The sequence below is a fragment of the Labeo rohita genome, chromosome 9 (assembly GCF_022985175.1).
Source record: "Labeo rohita strain BAU-BD-2019 chromosome 9, IGBB_LRoh.1.0, whole genome shotgun sequence".
NCBI lineage: Eukaryota > Metazoa > Chordata > Actinopteri > Cypriniformes > Cyprinidae > Labeo > Labeo rohita.
This window is the reverse complement of record NC_066877.1, coordinates 25,205,480-25,227,583: the sequence shown is the minus strand read 5'-3', so window position 1 is coordinate 25,227,583 and position 22,104 is coordinate 25,205,480. Positions and strand designations below refer to the sequence as shown.

Below are 22,104 nucleotides of genomic sequence, written 5' to 3'. Positions count from 1 at the left end.
AGCATACCACAAATAAAAAGAGGGTTGATTCCCCTTTAAAGTTCAGGTACAAGTCAATTCCCTTTTTTTGACTTCAGTTTTCCTAGTTAAAAACATGGATTGGAGCTCTTAAGTTTAAAATGTACAACATTTTCATTTGTCTTTTTTTTTTAAGATCGCAATCATATTGTATCGTGGACTTCATATTGTGACGTATCGTGAGATTTTGATATCATTACATCCCTAGCAAATACATATAATATTATACAAATATATAATAAATAACTGGATTCTGTGTACCTTGAAAGGTACTTGCTTTGTACTCCTCCAAAGCACCTAACATAACCCTGAATGAAGTTTTTCAGGGAAGATCTCATGAAATAAAATCAAACACTATGCCATTATTTCGTTTCTTGCGGTATATAATTTAGACTGCAAGCAGACAGCATAGACTATAGCCTGAGGACTAAAAAGGGTGTGTAGGGAGGAAGTCCAGGCCCTTGGTATTGGTCTGGTTTCTAAACATCCCTTTGTTTCCACTTCTGATCCCTTTTTCTTGTCTTCTCTGGCTGTGATTATACCTTACACTCTGTCTCGCTTTCCAAAACCATTTTTTTATCAGGTTTCTCAGAAATCTGACTAATGACGGACAGCGATCTTGTAATCCCCAGAAACAATTCACTTGCAACTACTTAAGACCACATGTTTGTTTGTGCCTTCACTTTTAGTCTGGGGTGGGTTTTAGAACATAAAACACATGCTAGACTCTCAGCTTAGACTGGTTTGGGCTTGTTCTGGAATTGGAGAATGGCAGGAGACCAAATCCACTGATCCATAACCCCAAAGGATTCCTGAGCTCCAGGTCCAGGTCTCACGAGGAGCCAGAATGGCTCGCCGTGTTCCTGTCAGGGCAGCAAGTCTGACTCAGGCCCCAAGTGTATCTGTCACATCGTGGCTCACAGATTGTTAATAACGCCCAGCAGAGCGGCTGAGGTGTCAGAGGTGGAGAGGGCCACTCCAGAGCTGCTGGCATGACGACGGATTTACTGCATGGCCTCAGGGAAGGTAAAAGGTCAGAGGGTGCACAGAGGCAGAAGCCATACATATGAGATTATATGCGCACACGTGAACACATTCGGCACCTCTGCGGGTATCAACATGCTCATTAACCCTACACGTGTCAGTGACAGGAAAGGATCAGTTACGAGTCTGGCTAAACATGACGATGAGAAACTTGTCCAACATGAGCTGTGTTTCTAATTATTTACAGTTGTTTCTGCTTTAAAAGGGCAGGGAAGCTGTTTGCAATCGGTGTTTGTTTTGGTTTAGTAACAATGACTATTTCAAGACCATAGCTGTTCCAAAACCTAGTGAGCTGCCTAGATAGACAGCAATTTATGGCATCACATATTTCATATCAAATAGAATCTATATAGGCTGAAGACAGCGAAGGCAGCCCTTGTGTTATGGAAGTTAACAATGATTAGAGTTAGAAGACATTTCAAAAAAGAGAAACAAATAATGACTAACATGAACTAGTTGGTCCTGGGTGTCATACTCTTTGGAACATCCTTCCCAGTGGCAGTTGGTCTCATATACGGCCTCTGGCTCTTGCTTGCATTCATCCTTATCAAGTTCCTCCCGCAACTCCATGTGATCCTGTAGAGGAAACAACAATGGTAAACTTTATTTGGATATCTTAAGTATACATACCAGTCAAGAAAAAAATATTTCTAAGTGTTTGCTTTTTAGCTTGTGAGACTGAATGGAGTTAAATATAGCTGATACAGTTGAGGTCATGAGTTTACATAAACATTGCAGAATCTACAAAATGTGAATTATTTTACCAAAATAACATGGATCATACAAAATGCATGTTATTTTTAATTGAGTACTGACCTGAATAAGATATTATACATAAAAGATGTTTACATATAGTCCTAAATTTATAAAAAAGACCCTGTTCAAAAGGTTACATACACTTGATTTATAATTCTGTGTTTTTACCTGAATGATCCATAGCTGTTTTTTTTTTTGATTAGTGAAGGTTGTATATGAGTCCCTTGTTTGTACTGAACAGTTTGCTGTTCTTAAGAAAAATCCTTCAGGTCCCACAAATTCTTTGGTTTTTCAGCATTTTTGTATATTTGAATCCTTTCTAACAATGACTGTACTTGATTTCCATCTTTTCACACAACTAAATGACTCATATGCAATATTTTTTCATGTAAAATATCTTAAATCAGGTCAATACTAAATAAAACATAACATGCATTTTGTATGATCGCTCTTATTTTGGTAAAATAACATTCTGCAGATTCTGCAAGGTGTATGTAAACTTTTGACCTCAACTGTATATAGTGAGAGTCAATTAACTCTGAGATATAGTTGTTTGACGCTCTAAAAAAGATACGATAATCTGTCTGTGGTTTAGTGAAAAAATGTAAATATTAAATGGATCTCATTAGTGTTTATATTTCTTATGGGAGCTGATCCTGGTCTTGAGTTATTAAGAATCAGATGGGAACTATTGCTGGTTAGGTCGATTTCGAGCACAATATTGCAACCTTCGTTTCTTTTAAGGTCTGGGAATGTTAAGAATGCTTTTGAGCTTTAATGAACTCAAAATTTAAACGGTTCAAAACCTCTCTAATGTGGCAAGAGAACGGAATGCTTCACGGCCACATCTAATGTCACCTCCCACATGCTAATTTGTGTGATATTCAGTCAAAGTCAAGGGCATGTTTACCAGCGAGTGCTATGTTTTTAAAAGCACTAGAGTAACAACTGATAAGTTTTTTGAAACCATTCCGAGTTTGGTTTCTATCATTCTAAGTGTGGAAAATCAACCTCAAATATGAAGGGTTTTGAAATAGTTCAATGCTGAGTACAGCATGTTTATATCCGTCCTACTGCTGCGTGCTCATCAATTCAGATCTGCCCTGATCATACTTTACACCTTCCCTCATGTATCTTACCAATGCACTGTCACAGAACTGGAAATAAGCCGAGAATTAGGCATAAGAGAGACTTAAAATAGAAAATAAGAGATGAACAGATACACTGTATATAAAGCAGTCTGGGACTTTATGAAGTTATGACAGATGCCCACTTCGTAACTCTGACTTATGTTATTTTAGTATTATTTACAGTCAAACCAAAAAATTAGATATACCAGATATAATTTTTAATATATATTTACTAGTGGGTGCAGGACACTATAATTTATTTATGTAAGTGAGGATAGCAAAATAAAGTAAATTATTACTATTCAGACACTTTGACCTGACCATGTTTTGCTTAAGGGTTTTTTTATTTAATTGCCAATGTGACCTTTTTACACAACAGACTAAACAAAATTAAGCATTGCTTGGTAATTGGTCAACAAAGTAATGATAGTTGTGTAAATATTATCATGCTAAAAGTTGTCTGAATTTTTGGTTGATCGTAATCCATTACATACCTTTCTATCAAAGTTATCTGACATTATCAAGATGAATTTGTTCCCACACAGTTTAACTCTTTAAGAGTTTAAGAGTTCTTGTCATATTTTATTACCATTTTCTAAACTATAGCAAATACACTGATGTGATGATGTGAGAAATGTTGAAGGTGTCTAAATAAATTTTGGTTTGACTGTATATACTATTTTAGCATTTATTAGTATTTGACTTTATTAGTATTTGATTTTACTGTTATGTTTTTAGTTTTTTTAAAATTTGTATTTACCTTTATTTTAGTACCAATTTATCTTGGTTAGTTGTCAATTAACATTCATTCATTCATTTCCAGCTTTATAGATTTGTCTTTTACGCCAAAAATCATTAGGATATTAAGTAAAGATCATGTTCCATGAAAATATTTTGTAAATTTCCTACCATAAATAAATCAAAACTTAATTTTTGCTTAGTAATATGCATTGCTAAGAACTTCATTTGGACAACTTTAAAGGCATTTATTTATTTTTTTATATTTTGAATGTTTTGCACCCTCAGATTCCTGATTTTCAAGTAGTTGTATCTCGGCCAAATATTGTCCTATCCTAACAAACCGTACATCAATGTAAAGCGTATTTGTTTAGCTTAGCCTTATGACTAGAGGTCCAGGGTCACAAATGTTTCTTTTGACATAAAGTGAAAGTGAACATAATTCCACAAACCTGAGAGCCAGGCGAGATGGGGCGGGGTCCATCTGCTTCAGTCTTCACCTTTGACCTCTTGAAGATCATAGGGTTGACCGTGCTGCTGACAGCCGGGTCTCCACCGGCATTCTGCAAGAGAACAAGGCTAGAGTCATTGGAGCCACCATGTCGACGGTTTGGCTGTTGGCATGAGTGGTGATTTCACGCCTACAAAGGCACCATGCTCCAGATGCCATATTTCACAAAGCAACTCGCCGCAGAGACTAAACAGTTTAGACTGCACTATGAGCATCTGTCAGATGGAAATATGAAAAGGAAGAAATTATTAGGCCCAGAGAGCGGCTACAGACTTTGATCCTCAGATGGATTCATAATTCAACAGACAGTCTCTCTGAACACGCAGGCTCTCTGTTGAAGTGGTGCCTTTCCTCCCAACCACTACAGTATGGCAGAGGCCCATGTTTTCTATAACTCAATAACCCTGACATGGTTTGTTCAAAAGTGTGGGAAATGTGTTTCTCATAACTATAGTGTGTGTATGTGTTTTGGAGTTCAGCAATAAAGCCGGAATGAAAACTGATTTGGCGAGTATCTGGACGGTCTGAGAGTAGGTCAGAGGAAGTTTATATTCTGGAAGGCCACACTGTTTACATGGGAGTGACAGCAGCTCTTGGTCGACGAGCATTACGCAGACTTCTATAGAAGCTGAGTTGCGGAAAAATGGGGATGAATAAGATCAGTTGAGATTAGCATGAATTTTTAGGTTTGTTTATGTTTTATTGTGTTAGTGCGGTTGAATGTGTTTGATGGTAACTAATTAATAACAGTATTTCCCAACCTGATCTCATGATGAAAAAGTACCTGTAGGAACTTTTTTGCAAGATGCAAAATACGTACAGCCATGTACATTTAGTGACATATTTGATGCGAAATGTCCAGCGTGCTCCAGTGGTGCTAAAAGAGTACACATGGTACGTTATACGTGATGTTGGTTTTACACGTTTTGACTTGAAACGTCGTTTTAAAATAACGTACCATCTGCACTACACCTAAACCTACCCGATAGTATGAACAAAAGTAAATATGACATTAAAACGCAATCGCAAGCATGCCGCTTTAGCTTGGTTTTCAGTCTCTTGTCTTTCAGCACTTTCATCATGATTCGTGAATCATGCTTCGCACGTGGGATTCGTACCCAAGGACTCCACAGTCCAATTCCGTGCTGGCTGAGCTACTGAGCAAGCTTGTTACGCCCGGAAAGTGAAACATATGGAGCGGTAATCATAACTGCATGAAAATGATTACAAGTGCTTGCTGTTTTACCGCCTCTAGTGTTCATTTCTGTTGGAAACTGCAGCAGGGTTGCCAGGTTTTCAGCAGAAAACCCGCCCAACTGCTACTCAAGACTAGTCTAAAAGTTGCCCAATCGCTTTTTGATTTATTTTGATTTGAACTTTGTAATGGCATTTTCCTAAGTCATATTTCCTAAGTCATATTTTTAAAAATTGGCTTTTTAAAATTTGTAATTAAAACAAAAGAACAAATAGAATAAGAATAAGTTAGCAATCAAATGAAATCAGTATTAAATTGAATTTTGTATTACAGAGGTGGCATAGAAGAACACAAAAGTGGCTTGTAGGTGTACTTTCATATGTTTAATGAGGCTTAGAGGTGGCATGAGTGCAATCAAATTTATAAATTCATGTTGAGATTAATATTTTAAATATTAAATTTTGAACACAGAAATATTAAACGATTTAAATAACTGAAAAGATACTATAAAAAAGAAACTAAATCTGCCAGGTGGCAGCAAGTCACTGATTTAATTACGGAATCATTCATTCATTTGATTCGTTCGAACGGCTGATTCATTTAGTAATAAAGCAAGTGGCTGTCTTTATAATTGGGAAAGAGGCTTGCTTACGTTATAGAACACGTTGAGAAACCATAGATCTCAGTAAAATCACCTGGCTGGACTCCGTGTTTGTGTCAGCACTGTTGTTGTTGGTCAGAGCAGCTGCTGCCACCAGCGTCTGCCGGGTGCTGAGGGATGGAGAAGGCTGTAGCAGTGGGGGAGTGTGTCCAAACGCATTTAGACCTCTCTGTTGGGACAGCAGCTGGTGGTATGCAACCGGTGTGATAGGATGTGGGAATGTGAAGGAGGGACTGAGATGTGAAAAAAAAGTGTTAGTTCAAACAATGGGCAACCTGCAAAAACATTTACAAGAAAAATCAACACAGATGGGAGAAAATGGGCATTCCTGTACCTGATGGCCCCGACGGAGAGGTGGCCGTAAGAGCTGCTGGCAGCCGAGCTGGAGCGGGAGTTATTGATGTAGGCCACCAGAGAGTTGGGCGAGGTGCGGATCATGGTCTGTAGGTCGATGCTGGCATCCGAGACTGGAGAGATGGACAGCGCTCGCTTCCTGCTCACCCTCGGCGTCAGTCTGGGACTAGGGAAACGGGACACTGCAGAGAAAAGACACTTTTTTTAGTTTCACCTTTAAGAGATCTGTGTGGGATGTTCAATTCTCTTTATCTCCAGCATCACTTCTATGCTGGCTTGCGTACAACTCGCTATGAATTATTTATTAGCCTAATCATACCAATCTCACCCAATGGGTTGTTCAGCAGAATGCCAAACAGATACTGTTTAACAACACTGATCTGTAAAACAAGCAAGCAAATAATGTGTGGAATGTTGAAACGTCTTTATTTTACTTGGAATCATTCTAATATTCTCATTTGCTGCTCAAAAAACATTTATTATTATTATCATTATGTTGAAAACCTTTTTTTAAGGCTTCTTTGATGAATAGAAAGTTCAGAAATACAGCATTTAAAGCATTTAGCGATTTCTATAGTTTCTTCTTATTAATTTCTATAATTATTATAAACAGGTGAAAATATTTCACAATATTACTGCTTTTGCTGTATTTTTGGATCAAATAAATGCAGGCTTGGTGAGTAGAAGAGAATTCTTCAAAAATCATTAAAATTCTTACTGTTCAAAAATGTTAACTGGTAATGTATAATTTATTGAAACTAAGTTGCAAATGATCACAACCATATCTACATTCACACCTGATAATTTTAGGGGTGAAAAAGGGTGGATAATTACAAAATTACCTTTGATCACAACCATACCTACATTCACACCTAGTAATTTTAGGGGTGGAAAAGAGTGAAAAAGTATGAAATTACCTTCCTAAAAAGACCACATTATGACTTTTTAGAGGTAGAAATCTTGACAACAATTTTAAAGGGAAATATTGGACTTTAAAAAAAAATGTGACTTTTCAATTTCAAGTGTCGATTCAAAGGCTGTTTGCATGTACGTGTTCCCTGCGCTGTAGTAAACAGGTGCTGTGAATTAGGACTGGTGTAAGGGGACAGAGAACAGCAGTCGGGCAAGGAGGCTTTTTTGCCCTCCAGGGGGGCATCAGCAAAGGTGCGACAACAGGAAACATGTAATGGGTCCATTAAACTACACACAAACACAAGCACCTCACAAAAAACCTTCTACTGACATTTCAAACAGATGCCTGTCAAACTCTCACAAATTTACAACCTCCAACCAGTTAATTACTCCCCTGCCATTCTTCAAGCAATCGTTTTGATGTACCCAGCAAACAGCAACTATTATAGGTTGTTACGCTAAATATAAAATGTGAGATTTTGACATTTGATCCAAACGCCTGTACAGTATTCACATTCAGTGCTTAAAGGTGAAATGTGTCATTTCTGCAGCACTACATCAAACAAATAATGACTGGCTACTACTCTTGTTTAAGTATATAGTATACTTATTTTACCAAAATAAGAGGGATTATACAAAATGCATGTTATTTTTTATTTAGTACTGACCTGAATAAGATATTTTACATAAAAGGTGTTATAGTGCACAAGAGAAATTCTGCCGTTCTTTAGAAAAATCATTCAGGTCTCACAAATTAGTATTATTCAGCATTTTTGTGTATTTAAACCTTTTCCAACAATGACTGTATGATTTTGAGATCCATCTTTTCACACACTGAGGACAACTGGGGGACTCATATGCAACTATTACAGAAGGTTCAAGCACTCACTCAGATGCATTAAGAGCCGGGGGTGAAAACTTTTGAACAGAATGAAGCTGTTTACATTTTTCTTATTTTGCCTAAATATATAGTATATATTTAATATACTTAAATGTTTCCCAGAAAACAAAATCAGTAAAAATTTACCCTAATGTTCAAATTAAAAAAAAAGTTTTCACCCCCGGATCTTAATGCATCGTTTTTTCCTTCTCATCAGTGAGCATTTGAACTTTCTGTAATAGTTGCATATGAGTCCCTCAGTTGTCCTCAGTGTGAAAAGATGGATTTCAAAATCATATAGTCATTGTTGGAAAGGGTTCAAAAAAAAAAAAAAAAAATAAATATTTTTTTTAAAATATTTAAAAAAATATATATTATATTAAAAAAAATTATCAGAACTGATTGTATCTTGAATTTATATCTTGAGATATAAACTCAGATTTGTTAGTTAAAAAGTCACAATTACCTTTTTTTTCAATGTTTCATTCTGTCTTTTATTTAGTCTTTCATTTAAGACTCTTAATGATTCATACATAGAAGGAAATAAGCATACTATTTAGGAAAAATGCCATTTTAGACTACTAGGACTGCTTAAATAAATATGTCAGTTTTATTTAGTGTTTTTAATATGAGTTTTAGTTGGAGAGGTGCAGCAACAGTTTGCGAGCGTGGGGTCAGACAGCAAACCACAGGATGACAGAAAACAATAAACGTTTTCATTTGGTTGTATTAAAAAAAGAAAAACAGAATGCCTCTCAATACAGTTATACCTAAAAACCTAAACATATGTATCTAAAAACACTAATAGATTTTGTCAAAAAACCTGTAGAATTTGCTGTGTGACTGCCACGTTGATGGGACGGCGTGTGGCAGCACTTAGCGTGCCGCTGCCCACAGAATGAAGAGAACAGCAGGGGGTAGCAGTGTCTGGCTTGCCTTCAGCTGCTGAGTCCCACACACTCTGCAATGGTCTGTTTTTATAGGCAGTGTCTCTAATTTAGGGGTGCACAGGTTCCTGGGAGAGCGCTAAACCAGATGTGCAGTGCTGTGAGGTGGTGGTGGCAGAGGCTGGCTCAGGCAGTCCTGTCGACCCTGTGGGATGGGGAATGGTGGGTAGGAGGAGGTGCTTCTAATTGAGGATCTGGCCTGATATATGGCTTTATAATTACAGGCGCTTTCTGCACGTTTACAAAAGAGGCAATTATATTAGGCATCTGCTCTGATGTTTTTATTGGGACGCCAGAAAAATGTATTTGGAAGGTGTTGTTTCTGTGTTCCTTCTCATCTTAATTTCCTTTTGGGAATCAATAAAAAAAATCTTTCATGCAAATAATAAAGTGCAACTGATCATAATTAAAACATACCAAAATAAAAGTATGATTACAGTAAAAAAAAAAAAAAAGTTTTCTATTTTAAAATGTAATTTTCTATTCCTGTAATAACAAAGCTAAATTTTCAGCAGCTATTACTCCAATCTTCATTGTCACATGATCCTTCAGAAATCATTCTAATATGCTGATTTAGTGCTTAAATCATCATTAGAATGATTATTAATGTTGAAAACAGTTGTGCTACTTAATATTTTTGTGCTGCATGATATACAGGATTCTTTGATAAGTAGAATGTTTAAAAGAATAGCATTTATTTGAAATAGAATCTAAATAGAAGTTACAAGTGGAAAATCATTTTTTAAGGTTTCTTTGATGAATAGAAAATGTATGGAAGCTTATTTCCCCAACTGAATAAAAAAATAAAAAATTAAAAAAGGCTATTGCAGCTTTTTATCTCACAACAATTTTTCTCAGAATTATGTGATATAAACTCACAAGTGCGAGAAATATAGTCAGAATTGTGAGATAGAAAAAACGTTTTTTTTTTTGTCTCGTGATTTGGACTTTTTAACTTGCAATTGCGAGTTTATTTCTCAATTCTGATTTTATAACTCACAATTGCGAGTTTATATTTCACAATTCTGTAAAAAAAAAGTCAGAATTGTGAGTTTATATCTCAGTTCTCACTTTATAATTCACAACTGCAAGTTTATTTCTCACAATTCTGAGAAAAAAAGTCTAAATTTATATGAGTTTATATGTCACAATTCTGACTTCATGACTCACAATTGCGAGTTTATATCTCACAGTTCTGAGAAAAAAAGACAGAATTTTATCTCACAATTCTGAAATTAGAATTGTGAAATCAGATTTGTTTGTATCGCACAATTCTGAGAAAAAAAAAGTCAGAATTGTGAGATAAAAAGTCGCAATTATTATTATTTTTTTATTTATTTTTTTTTTTACATTTATGGCTTCAATAAAAATTCCAAAGAAATGCATGCATTCAAAAAAGAAATCTTTTATAACAAAGTAAAAGTCTTTGCTGTCACTGTTACTGAATAAAAGCATTAATTTCTTAAAAAAAAATCCTATTATAAATTATAAATAAATAAATCAAATCAATTATGTGCACTTCAAGCGACAGACAATCACAACGAGAGAGAAACAGCGTTGCCTGGCGTTAGTGTCTGTTGCGTATGTGTGATGTTGGACTAAGCTGCAGTGGTGACAAGACTCCCTCCCTTTACACCGAAAAAACCTCCTCTCCCAAACAGTCCTGCCTGTAGTCGGACAGCAGACGTTTGCTTTGGCAGCAGCTATTATCACAGGACCTTAAACAGTTCCCCGCTGGCTATGCCACACAAATGAGTTCAGCATTTGTTTTCCTCCTCTTTCCATTCATAATCTTAAAGCATTCCTGTGTAAGCAACTCAATTAGAGGCTGCAGACCTCTTCACTTCAACAGAGAGAGCAGACGCAGAGCTGAATTGAAACAGAGGTCTGTTCAACCTATTATCCTGCTGTTTTGGGTATCAGGCAGAGTCTGGCTGTGAGCCGGAGGCTGTGGTGATTTATTTATTCACGTGTTCATCCATCCAGAGGGCGTAAGGCCAACATTTCCCATCTCACCCATTGAGAAGCATTGAGTGAGACTTCTCATAACATTGCATGCGCAATAGATTCACTTAAAGTACACAAAGAGGGCCTAAGGAACGTGCCCATTGAGTAAAACCCATCTGGGTGTGATGGGGAAATGCGGCTGTGTTGTTTTTAGTGGCGACTGCGCTTTCAATCGGCGTGTCGCCCTGTCAGGCGGAGACCATAATTAACATGTTAAGTGCACGGCATTGGCATGCACATGCATTTGGCACAGCAATGGAGCGTTTCAGCAAGACGTGCACTCAGAGTCGACGCCGACTCCTTTCATTGTTTGCTGCTATTTGTTATTTTGGGGCCTGTTCGGGCAAATGCGCTTGGCGCTCGCATCGCTGGCAGGCGGAGAGGTGATCCGCAGGAGTGAGCTACATGTATTCAAAGCTTTTTGGGTTTAAATTCAAGACTGGGTGATGATCCATCATTCTTACGTCTTAAGAGTTTACTCTTACCTTTATAGTCATGGATGACTGATATGGGGTTACATACTAAGCATATTTAATGATGAGAGATTTGTTTTAAATACTTTAAGTCCGTGCATGTGAGCTACTGCATGAGTGAAAAATGTCAGTATTCACTACAGTATACATATATATTTATTTCAAATTGTTTATTTATTTAGTATTATAATTTATAGATAGACAGAGAGATCAAAGGAATACTTATAGTGTAACAAATGCTGATTTATTATTTATTATTTATTTTTTCACACGTACAGTTGAGGTCAAACGTTTACATACACCTTGTGAAATCTGCAAAATGTGAATTATTTGGCCAAAATAAAAGGGATCATACAAAATGCATGTTATATTTATTTAGTACTGAGCTGAATAAGATATTTCACAAGGCGTTTACATATAGTCCACAAGAGAAAATAATAGTTGAATCTCAGGTAATAGTTGTTATCTGAACGATCCACAGCTGTTTTTTTTTTGTTTAGTGATTTATGCTCACTGATGCTTCTAAAGAAAATACAATGCATTCAGAGCTGGGGGAGAAAACGTTTTGAATTTGAAGATCAGAGTAAATTTAACTTATTTTGCCTTCTGAGAAACATGTAAATATCTTCCGTAGCTTCTGAAAGGCAGTACTAAATGAAAACAAAAAAGACATTTACGCAAATTAAGAAAAATGTACATATCTTCATTCTGTTCAAAAGTTTTCACCCCCTGGCTCTTAATGAATGGTTTTTCCTTCTAAAGCATCAGTGAGCGTTGTTTTTTGACTGGTTTACATGAGAGGACCTTAAGATTTTGATATGTGATCTAATAAATATAACTACACAAAAATAAAATAATTAATAACAGTAATAGTAGTACTATACTTTTAGTTATTTTTTCAAATAAAATAATGAGCAAAATAATGAATAAAATGTAATAATACTATTGTATTTTAAAATAAAAATAGTATTAAATAAAATACAATTATTTAATAGTACACTGTTACAATACAGTGTAATACTTTAATATGAATATGAATTTTTATATGAATTTTCTAAAATTTCAAACCTAAAATCAACAAGCTTTTATTTTGGGTTGGCAGCAAATGCTCTGCCAGTTTTAGCGGTAAAAACAGAAAATGTTACAAATATAACAACAATAAATATTTATAAAATAAAAAATAATAAAAACATTTATAATATTAATAATTGATGCACTTTTTTTTTTTTTCATTAATGCGGCTACAATTCATATATCCTGTCTGTCTCTCTCTCTCTATATGTGTGACCCTGGACAACAAAAACAGCCATAAGTAGCACGGGTATATTTATAGCAATAGCCAAAAATACATTGTATGGGTCAAAATTATCGATTTTTGTTTGATGCCAAAAATCATTAGGATATTAAGTAAAGATCACGTTCAATGAAGATATTTTGTAAATTTCTTACTGTAAATATATCAAAACTTAATTTTTGATTAGTAATATGCATTGCTAAGAACTTCATCTGGACAACTTTAACTGTGATTTTCTGAATATTTTTATTTGTTTGCACCCTTAAGATTCCAGATTTTTAAATAGTTGCATCTCGGCCACATATTGTTCTATTCTAACAAACCATACATCAACAGAAAGCTTATTTATTTAGCATTCAAGTGATGTATAAATCTTAATTTCAACAAACAGACCATTATGACTGGTTTTGTGGTCCTATATATACTGAGGTCTTATAGGTGGCTTTTATGCAAAGTGGAGTTTGTAGAAACGGCATGGTTTGCAGGTTATGAAATGTCAGAATGCTTATTTTGTCTTACAGTGAGCTCTATATCACCCTATTCAATGTCGCATGACTCCAGTTAACGTTTCGGTTTGACCCAGTAGTGCGTGTAAAACTGCCGAATGTCTAAATAAATTTACAGTGCTGCACGTGTTGGCTCTAATGACAAGCCAGACAGATTTTCCATGTGCACATTTCTCATTTTTTACAACAACGATCGCCATTTACAGGAAAACCTGAACCTTCTCTCTCCAAGTCAGCTAATGGGCAAATGGGAATCATGAAGGGAAAAACAAGAGGGCCACTTTGTGCATGCTGAACACTGACTCTTGTGGTAGGTCTGCTGAATTTATTAGAACATAAATTGATTTTTAAATACGCATACGAATTTTATCGCCGCACCATTCCAAGACAAACGCTAAGCTCTGCAATGCATATTTATCAGGGCTTCGCTCTACTGAAGGGCTCGCTTTATGCCACCACACCATGAGCTGACATCGGCCATCAATGAAAGCCCTGTGTCTGTGGGTTGGTGTGGAGAGCCGTGAACACCTGAGTGCCCGGAGCGAGACCACATCAAGCTAGGCGGAGGAGAAGGCCAAAGACTCGAGAAAGCCCTGCGCTGTTGAGCTAACAAGCCTCGCTACACAAACTGTGGGCAGTCAGCTCCGCGGCGGCCAGCGTTAGCGGTCAGAGATGCAGGAACTCTCATGACCGACTCATTACGGTCATAAAAACGCAGAGTTTAGTGTTTGATTAGCGATTGGATGTAATTGGGACATGCGATTTGAGAGGGTGCGTGGATTTGTGGCACTAAGAGTTACTGTGGGTGGCTGGACTGGATCAAAGCAAGAGTGTGTGCCAGCTTGATTATTTACAATCGCAGGTTTCCTGAGCAGACACCGTACACTGACTTCCCCTTCATCCTCTCTCACAGTGTTACCCATTCACAACACTGTATTTCTCCTCGAAACTGGATGAAAGCCGAAAACCTGCTTGGCATTGGGAGACCTGCAACCTGCTCGCCCTGGTTTACCCCTATAGATTACGCAACGACATGCAATAGCGGCCCTCTGGGCATCTTATAACAATGCCACATTATTAAGCCAGGCGTAATCGGGACCTTACAAGATCAAGAACGTACACCCGTCCATTACATGACTAATTGGATCACATTACAAAGAAGCAGGAGGGGGTACATAGCTGCCATAACACATCCTTGAAAACAAGAAGCAGAGATGAAAGACCTGGCATTACAGCCATGGCAAAAAAAAAAAAAAAAAAGGTCTTCCTCTAAACATTGTATTTCCCTTTTAAGGTGACATTGGAGGGAAGTCGAATGCTACTTATAATAACACATCACACCTGCAGCCCAATCTGAATTAGAGGCCATAACAGAAACACCTCATAAATTGTTGAGATGGTTCATGTTTACTGCCGCTTTCCATGTGAGTCATGTTTTATACACAGGTGAAGATTGAATGAAAAGCTTTGATGTGAAAAGCTTGTAAAGTATTGATTTTTTTTTTTTTTTTTTTTTTTAGATTTACACTATTTTTTGCAGAGTGTAGCAAATTAGTTTGCTAATTGTACTGGCCAGGGTTATTATTGTTAATCAAAAGTACATTTAACACCAATAAAAAATATTATTGTTACTGGAACTGAAACAAATGCAAACCAAAATGAAATAATAATATATAAAATAAAACAAATAAAACAAATAACCCCCCTATTTCTGTTTAGCTTATGCACAAATGATGTACTAAAACTAACTAAAATTAAAGTGAAAACTGAAAATATATTGAAAATCATTGAAAATATTATAGTAAAATAATAAGGTACTGGCTGTGTCTATTTTGGGTTCTTTCAAATTAATTATTTGTTTTGGAAGATGAAGTCTGACGTTTCAGTGCTACTAAGCAGAACTGCAAAAATAAAGATTATTTCCAAACAGGTTTTCCATAGACATGTCTGTTTCTGCTCAAAAAACAAGTAGTCCTGCTCAGAAGACCACTGGTTGAGCTACAAGTTGACATGTTGACCCACTCAAACCAACAGAGTAATATTTTGAAATCACCACAAAGCCACAGTATTTACACTCTTGGAGAAGCAGAGGTCCAAATTAAAAAAAAACAAAAAAACTAAGGCCTATGGGAGTCACTGGCTCATAGAATTACATTTTCAAGTTTCCCGGCAAATTACAAAACTGAAATTGCTATTAATTTTATTTACATTTTTTAATATTACAAACAACATAATTTAGAATTTCTAAAAAAACATGCATATATTTAACTGCATGATGCCATATGAACAAGAAGTCAGTATTTTAAATGATTTAAAGCCGGATGAAAGTAAGTAAACACAAGTGATTCTAGCAACACCAGTTAAATTTTGTGTCGTGCTGCATTCTGAAATGTCTCAATTCAAGTACATCTTACATTCTAATAGATATAAGCATAAGTCTAGTATAAATCTATAGTTCAATTAGTATCGACTGATGCTTCCTCACCAGATAAAATCTGCCACAAAAGTGCTAGTGTCACAAGAACCAAGTTTTATTTACAGCAAAGAAAAAAACTCCTCTTAGCTTATATCGAAATCCTCTAACATTGTTTTTTTTTTTTTTTTTTTTTTAGAAGTCCTCGTTTTATACATCTAATTCGTGACTGGTGTTTAGTTTTGATCTCTTCTCTCTGCTTCCGCATTTGTTACTTCTCACCGGAGCTTACGCTATGTCTATGTCATCCACTGGAATGCCACTCTCTAAACATGCATACAACAGTTAGCAGAATCTAGAGATTATGGTTTATAAATTTTAAATATGCATATTTTTCTTACACAAATGCACTGATTCACTTCAGGAGGCCTTTGTTAAACCCCCGGAGCTGCATGGAGTACTTTTTATAATGGATGGATGCACTTTATCAGACTTCAAAAACTCAACACCCATTCACTGCCATTATAAAGCTTGGAAGAGCCAGAATTTTTTTTAACATAACTCAGACTGTATTCCTCTGAAAGAATAAAGTCATATACATCTAGAATGGCATGAGGGTATGTAAACCATGGGGTAATTTTCATATTTGGGTGAACTATCCCTTTAAGGTGACAATATGGATGTAGTATGTTAGTTAGTGCAATACTCAGAGTGTAACTCACTGTCCACTGGGCTCATGTAGTCAGGGAGATGAGCAGCTGCGGCTCCTGCCGGCATGAGCAGGTCTCCATAAGGGCTGCGGTGACTGGCGATGAGGTGATAATACTCTGAAGGGTTGGCCCCCGGTGGGGGAGGAGGTAGGCCAAACAAGCTCCGCTCCTTCAGGTGTTCATGGGTCACTGCTAAGACAGAGACGAGTTTAGTATTTCAAGAGTAATACACACATATGGGTAGCAGAAGGTGGGGTTAGACATACCATCCCCTGCGATCTTTTGTCACATGACCATATACAGTATTTAGACATGTTATACAGCTGCTTATAACTGAGAGATGAAAACTTTTGCTTTTCAAAACTTGTCTTTTAAAAGAGGTGTAAATATACAGTATAATAGACAGTATAATATTAGACCACACTGCGGACAATTGAGGGACTCATATGCAACTATTACATAAGTTTCAAACACTCACTGATGTTTCAGAAGGAAAAACAATGCATTAAGAGCCAGGGATGTAACTTAAAAGGAATGAAAATGTGTAAAAATGTTTTATTTTGCCTAAATATCATACTTTTTTTATTTAGTACTGCACTTCAGAAGCTACAGAAGATAATTACATGTTCCCCAGAAGACAAAATAAGTTACATTTACCCTGATCAAAAGTTTTCACCCCCCGGCTCTTAATGCATTAATGTTTTTCCTTCCAGAGCATCAGTGAGCATTTAAACCTTCTGTTATAGAAAACCAAAACCAAAGAATTTGTGGGATTTTTTTTCTGAACAACAGCAGGCATTTTAACTGTTCAGGACAAACAAGGGACTTATGAACAACTATCACTAAACCAAAAAAAAAAAAAAAAAACACAGCTGTGGATCATTCAGGTAACAACACAGTATTAAGAATCAAGTGTATGTAAACTTTTAAATGGGGTCATTTTTATAAATTCACCTATTATTTTCTCTTGTGGACTGTGTGTAAACATCTTTTATGTGAAATATCTTATTCAGGTCAGTACTATATAAAATATAACATGCATTTTGTATGATCCCTCGTATTTAGGTAAAATAATTAACATTTTGCAACAAGCATAAAGTGGTGCAGCTCATTCTGTTCTCTTCTTTCCCCTAAGCTCCCTGCCTAAACCTAGGTAAATATCCTAGTTAAAGTTGTTACCACCAACACCCAGTAAACCCCAAACTAAAGCTGTCAAAGGCAATACAAGCAAAGAACATATTTATTTTTCTTTCTGCCTAGGTCAGATAACCAATAGTGCCTCCTATGTCATTTTCATAACATTCGTCTACGACGCAGAAATAACAGCAGTTCACGTCTTTGCTGCTTAAGTTATGGGACACTCAGGATTGAGGGGGGTTTCTACCTCATTTTAGCCTGCTTGGCCATTCATACCATAACAGCTCTATCAGGAACAATTAGGCCCTAGCGAGGTTAAAAAAGAACAGGCGTGTGTTTGTGCTGGATTCATGGCAGAACAAGGCCGTTTATTTTCTCCACGCTCGCCGGATCGTATAACTGCGTCCCTAGAGGGGCTCCGAATCGAAGTGAGGAGGGGTGCGGCAGAGGCCGGAGCTGAAAAAGCCCTGAGGCGCTGGAGCGATGAAGGCAGATCAGCAGTCAGAACACTGCTTTGGGGCAGGGGACATCTCCACCGATCTTAATCAGCTTTCTTTATGGACCTTCTGTTAAACGTGAGAACATGATTCACTTCTGTAAGACCGAAAGCTCTGTCGTGAAATTAGTTGACTGTATAATGCGGGACAAAAAAATGAGAAAGTGTTGCTAAATAAGGTGTATATGAAATGGTGTGAAACAAGCTTTTTAGTTTTATTTAGACTCACTCAAGCTCAACTCCTTCCTCTATCTCTACAGCCATTTAATCACTAACACAATCTATTCCACATTGCTTATTTAAGTGTGAAAGCAAAGCCATTACTGCCAAGACATTTTGCTTGGTGACTTATCTCTCGTCCCAACCTGTTATAGTAACAAGGCCAAAAGGACCAGGGTTTTGGCAGGGTAGATAATGTTCAGTAAACTGTTTTCTTTCTGACTATCATCTATTTACATATTCAGGCCTACTGTACATAAATAAGAGCAAGTCTAAAGTAATGTTTTTAGCATGCCTAATGTCTAAATCATTGACACAATAAAGGAGATAAACAATGGTAGACAGTGTCTGTTGTGTTTGAGTTTGTGGAGGAGTGGAAGCATTAGCTTTTTTTCCCTCATTGACCAATGGGTCCTACTTTTAACTACTATGTACTTACATTTAAATGAATCATTTGATGCAATGAACCTGTTGAGTACACACACTACCAGTTAAAAGTTTTTGAACAGTAAGATTTTTAATGTTTTTTTTTTTTTTTTTTTAAGAATTCTCTTCTGCTCACCAAGCCTGCATTTATTTTTTCCAAAATACAGCAAAAGCAGTTATATTGTGAAATACTTATACTATTTAAAATAACTGCTTTCTATTTAAATATATTTTAAAATGCAATTTATTCCTGTGATCAAAGCTACATTTTCAGAATCATTACTCCAGTCACATGATCCTTCAGGAATCAATCTAATATGCTGATTTGTTGTTCAAGAAACTTTTTATTATTATTATTAATATTCAATATTATCAATATTATCAATATATAAATCTTATCAATATTTAAAACAATTGAGTACATTTTCTTGACGTATTTTTAATACTTTTATTTAGCAAGGATGCTTTAAATTGATCAAAAGTGATGATAAAGACATTTATAATGTTACAAAAGATTTTGATTTCAGATAAATGCCATTCCTCTGAACTTACTATTCATGAAAGAATGAAGAAAATTCTACTCTGCTGTTTTCAACATAATAATAATAAATATTTTTTGAGCAGCAAATCAGTATATTACTGTACAATGATTTCTGAAGGATCATGTGACTGGAGTAATGATGCTAAAAAAATCAGCTTTGAAATCACAGGAATAAATTACATCAGCCGTTATTTTAAACAGTGAAAACATTTAAAAATGTTACTGTTTTTGCTGTAATTTTGATCAAATAAAGGCAGGCTTGAGCAGAAGAGACTTAAAAAAAAAACACCAAAACCCTTTGTTCAACTCTTCAAAAACTTTTGACAAGTAATGTACATGTTTTTACACTGTACTTATATTTTAAAAATACCTGCATGTAGTTAAATGTGTAATTAATTTCTGTAATCACATTTATAATTACACTGTTGACCCATCCCTTACATCTTAACCCACCCTTAAACCTACCTATGCCACCAAACCGGTCCCTAACCTTACCCGTATCCCACCACAATAGCAGCAAAAGTGTTTTGCAATACAATATGAACGCAATAAATACATTTAACTTATTGTTTGATTTACGTACATAGTAGTTAAAGCCACTTAATGTATAGTGGGACCAACCAATGTTTTTATTCCTTCTCCCAGACATACCCCCACAAAAGTAAAACCCGCTTTCAGCCAGTATAATGGGTGAAACAAAAGTGCTCTTGGATTTCTACTGGCATCTAACAGCATGGAGGTAGCATCACAAAAAAGCATGTTTTTAGTAAACAATTTTAGATATACCTGGCTGTCCCGGATGTTATAATTCACGTGCCCTCATGCCATTTCAAACCTGTGACTTTCTTTTTTTTTTTTTTTTTTCAAGCACAAAACAAGATACTAGATAGGATGTTAACTTCATAAAGTGAAACTGAATGGTTTCAAGGGGCTGTAAACAGCCAAAAAACTCAAAAAGCACAACAGAAGTATTATAAAAGTGCTTAGTTTCTGACTTTTCTCACACAATGGTATAATATGGCTTGGGATTACTTAGATTACAGCACATGAGTCAGAATCTTTTATTGTGCTATTAGTCATTTTTGAAGATTGGCCACCATTCAGTTCTATTACGTCAAACAAGCAATGAACACTAAGCTAAACATTTCTTATTGTGTTTTCACAATAGTCATACTTGTAGAAATTTAGAACGTTATTTTTTAACATATATTTTTCAGGACTCTTTGAAAAGAGCAGCTTAGAGTATTTGAAATAGAAATCTTTTTTTGACATTATAGGTCTGTACCATCACTTATGATCATTTTCATCTGACCTTGGTGAATAAAAGTATTAAAAGTATACTTTCTTTTAGAAAAAAAAATTGATAGCGTAAGGTAGTGTATCCTGTTACATGGGGAACAATATGAGACTCACCGTCCGCAGGGCTCAGTCCTCGTGCTGCGGAGATCATTGAGAGCGTGGGGCTGCTGTGGACTGATCGCAGGTAGTGCTCCATGTGTGGGTTGACATACGGGTGAGGAGGGTTGAAGGGTGATTCTCCAGTAGTCGCGGCATGAGGAGATAGTCGGATGAGCGAGATATCAGAGATAACTGGACTGCCAGCTAATCCGTGCGGTCTAGCAAAAGACAAAGAGAAAGAAGACCTCAATTAGTTTCTTACACAAAGACAAGCTGCCACAGAGTTTAAGTGCTTAAGTGTAGCATAATTAGGGACCCTCTGTGTAAATCTATGTCTTGAGGCCATATAAAAATACTTAATGTCATCACAACCTTCTTCACAGTGTCAAAGACGGACCTTGATTATTTCACTTAAAACAAGCTCAGAACTCATTATTAGTCATCAGGAAATCAAAAATGACCATTTACTTAACCCTTTCTTAATGCATTTTTTTGGTGCACAATTCATTAAGTTTCTTTTTTAGATGACGCCACAAATCCCTTTTAATTTTTCAGACCATGTGCCCTGAAGTCTGGCTCCCATGTGGTATGTAATGCCCACTTTTCATAATTCAATCAATTTTTGCTTAATAAAATCAAATTTCACCCTAGATTTTTTTCTCTTTGAATATCCAGTTTCATTTAAAAATATGTTGCATATTAAAGTCAAATATAGAATTACAATGGATCAAAAACTGCAAAGTTAAATCTGACACTTCAAAACTTCGTATTTTAGTCTCGTTTTCCATTTAAAATCTCTAAAAGTTTATCTGAGAAACAAATTTATGGATGAAATAAAGGATAAGTTCACTTCCAGAGCAAAAATGTACAGATACTTTACTCAGCCATCCAAGATGCCCATGTCTTTCTTTCTTTAGTTGAGAAGAAATTATCTCCATATAATGGACTTAAATGGTGCCCCCAATTTTGAACTTCCAAAATGCAGTTTAAATGCAGCTTCAAATGGCTTTAAACGATCCCAGCTGAGGAAGAAGGGTCATATCTAACAAAACGATCGGCCACTAACAATTTCTATACTTTTTAACCTTAACGCTCATCTTGTCTAAGTCTTTTTTCCGGTTCAATACAGTCAATGCAGTTAGGGTATGTTGAAAAACTCCCATCTCGTTTTCTTCCCCAACTTCAAAATCGTCCTACATTGCTGCAGAAGTACAAACCCAGTGTTTACAAAGTGTACATGCAAAAAATATCAAACGCCCTTTACAAAAAAAAAGGTAAAACAGCGATGTAGGACGATTTCGACATACCCTAACTGTATTGACCCGGATTACAGACTAC

At 36.1% G+C, this 22,104-nt stretch overlaps 1 protein-coding gene across 2 annotated transcripts in view; it reads right to left on the bottom strand.

The window, feature by feature from the left end:
• The window catches only part of gli2a (GLI family zinc finger 2a), a 95,212-nt gene that overhangs the window by 8,265 nt on the left and 64,843 nt on the right, over positions 1-22,104 (bottom strand). Inside the window, exons 4-9 of one of the 2 annotated variants that reach the window (XM_051119771.1) lie at positions 20,782-20,984; positions 16,562-16,738; positions 6,388-6,589; positions 6,088-6,286; positions 4,139-4,249; positions 1,510-1,638 (exon numbers count right to left, since the gene is read on the bottom strand). In XM_051119771.1, coding sequence (XP_050975728.1) covers positions 1,510-1,638; positions 4,139-4,249; positions 6,088-6,286; positions 6,388-6,589; positions 16,562-16,738; positions 20,782-20,984 — 1,021 coding nt within the window. Of the gene's footprint in view, positions 1-1,509; positions 1,639-4,138; positions 4,250-6,087; positions 6,287-6,387; positions 6,590-16,561; positions 16,742-20,781; positions 20,985-22,104 lie in introns of both variants that reach the window. The other variant, XM_051119770.1, reaches the window with a different exon arrangement.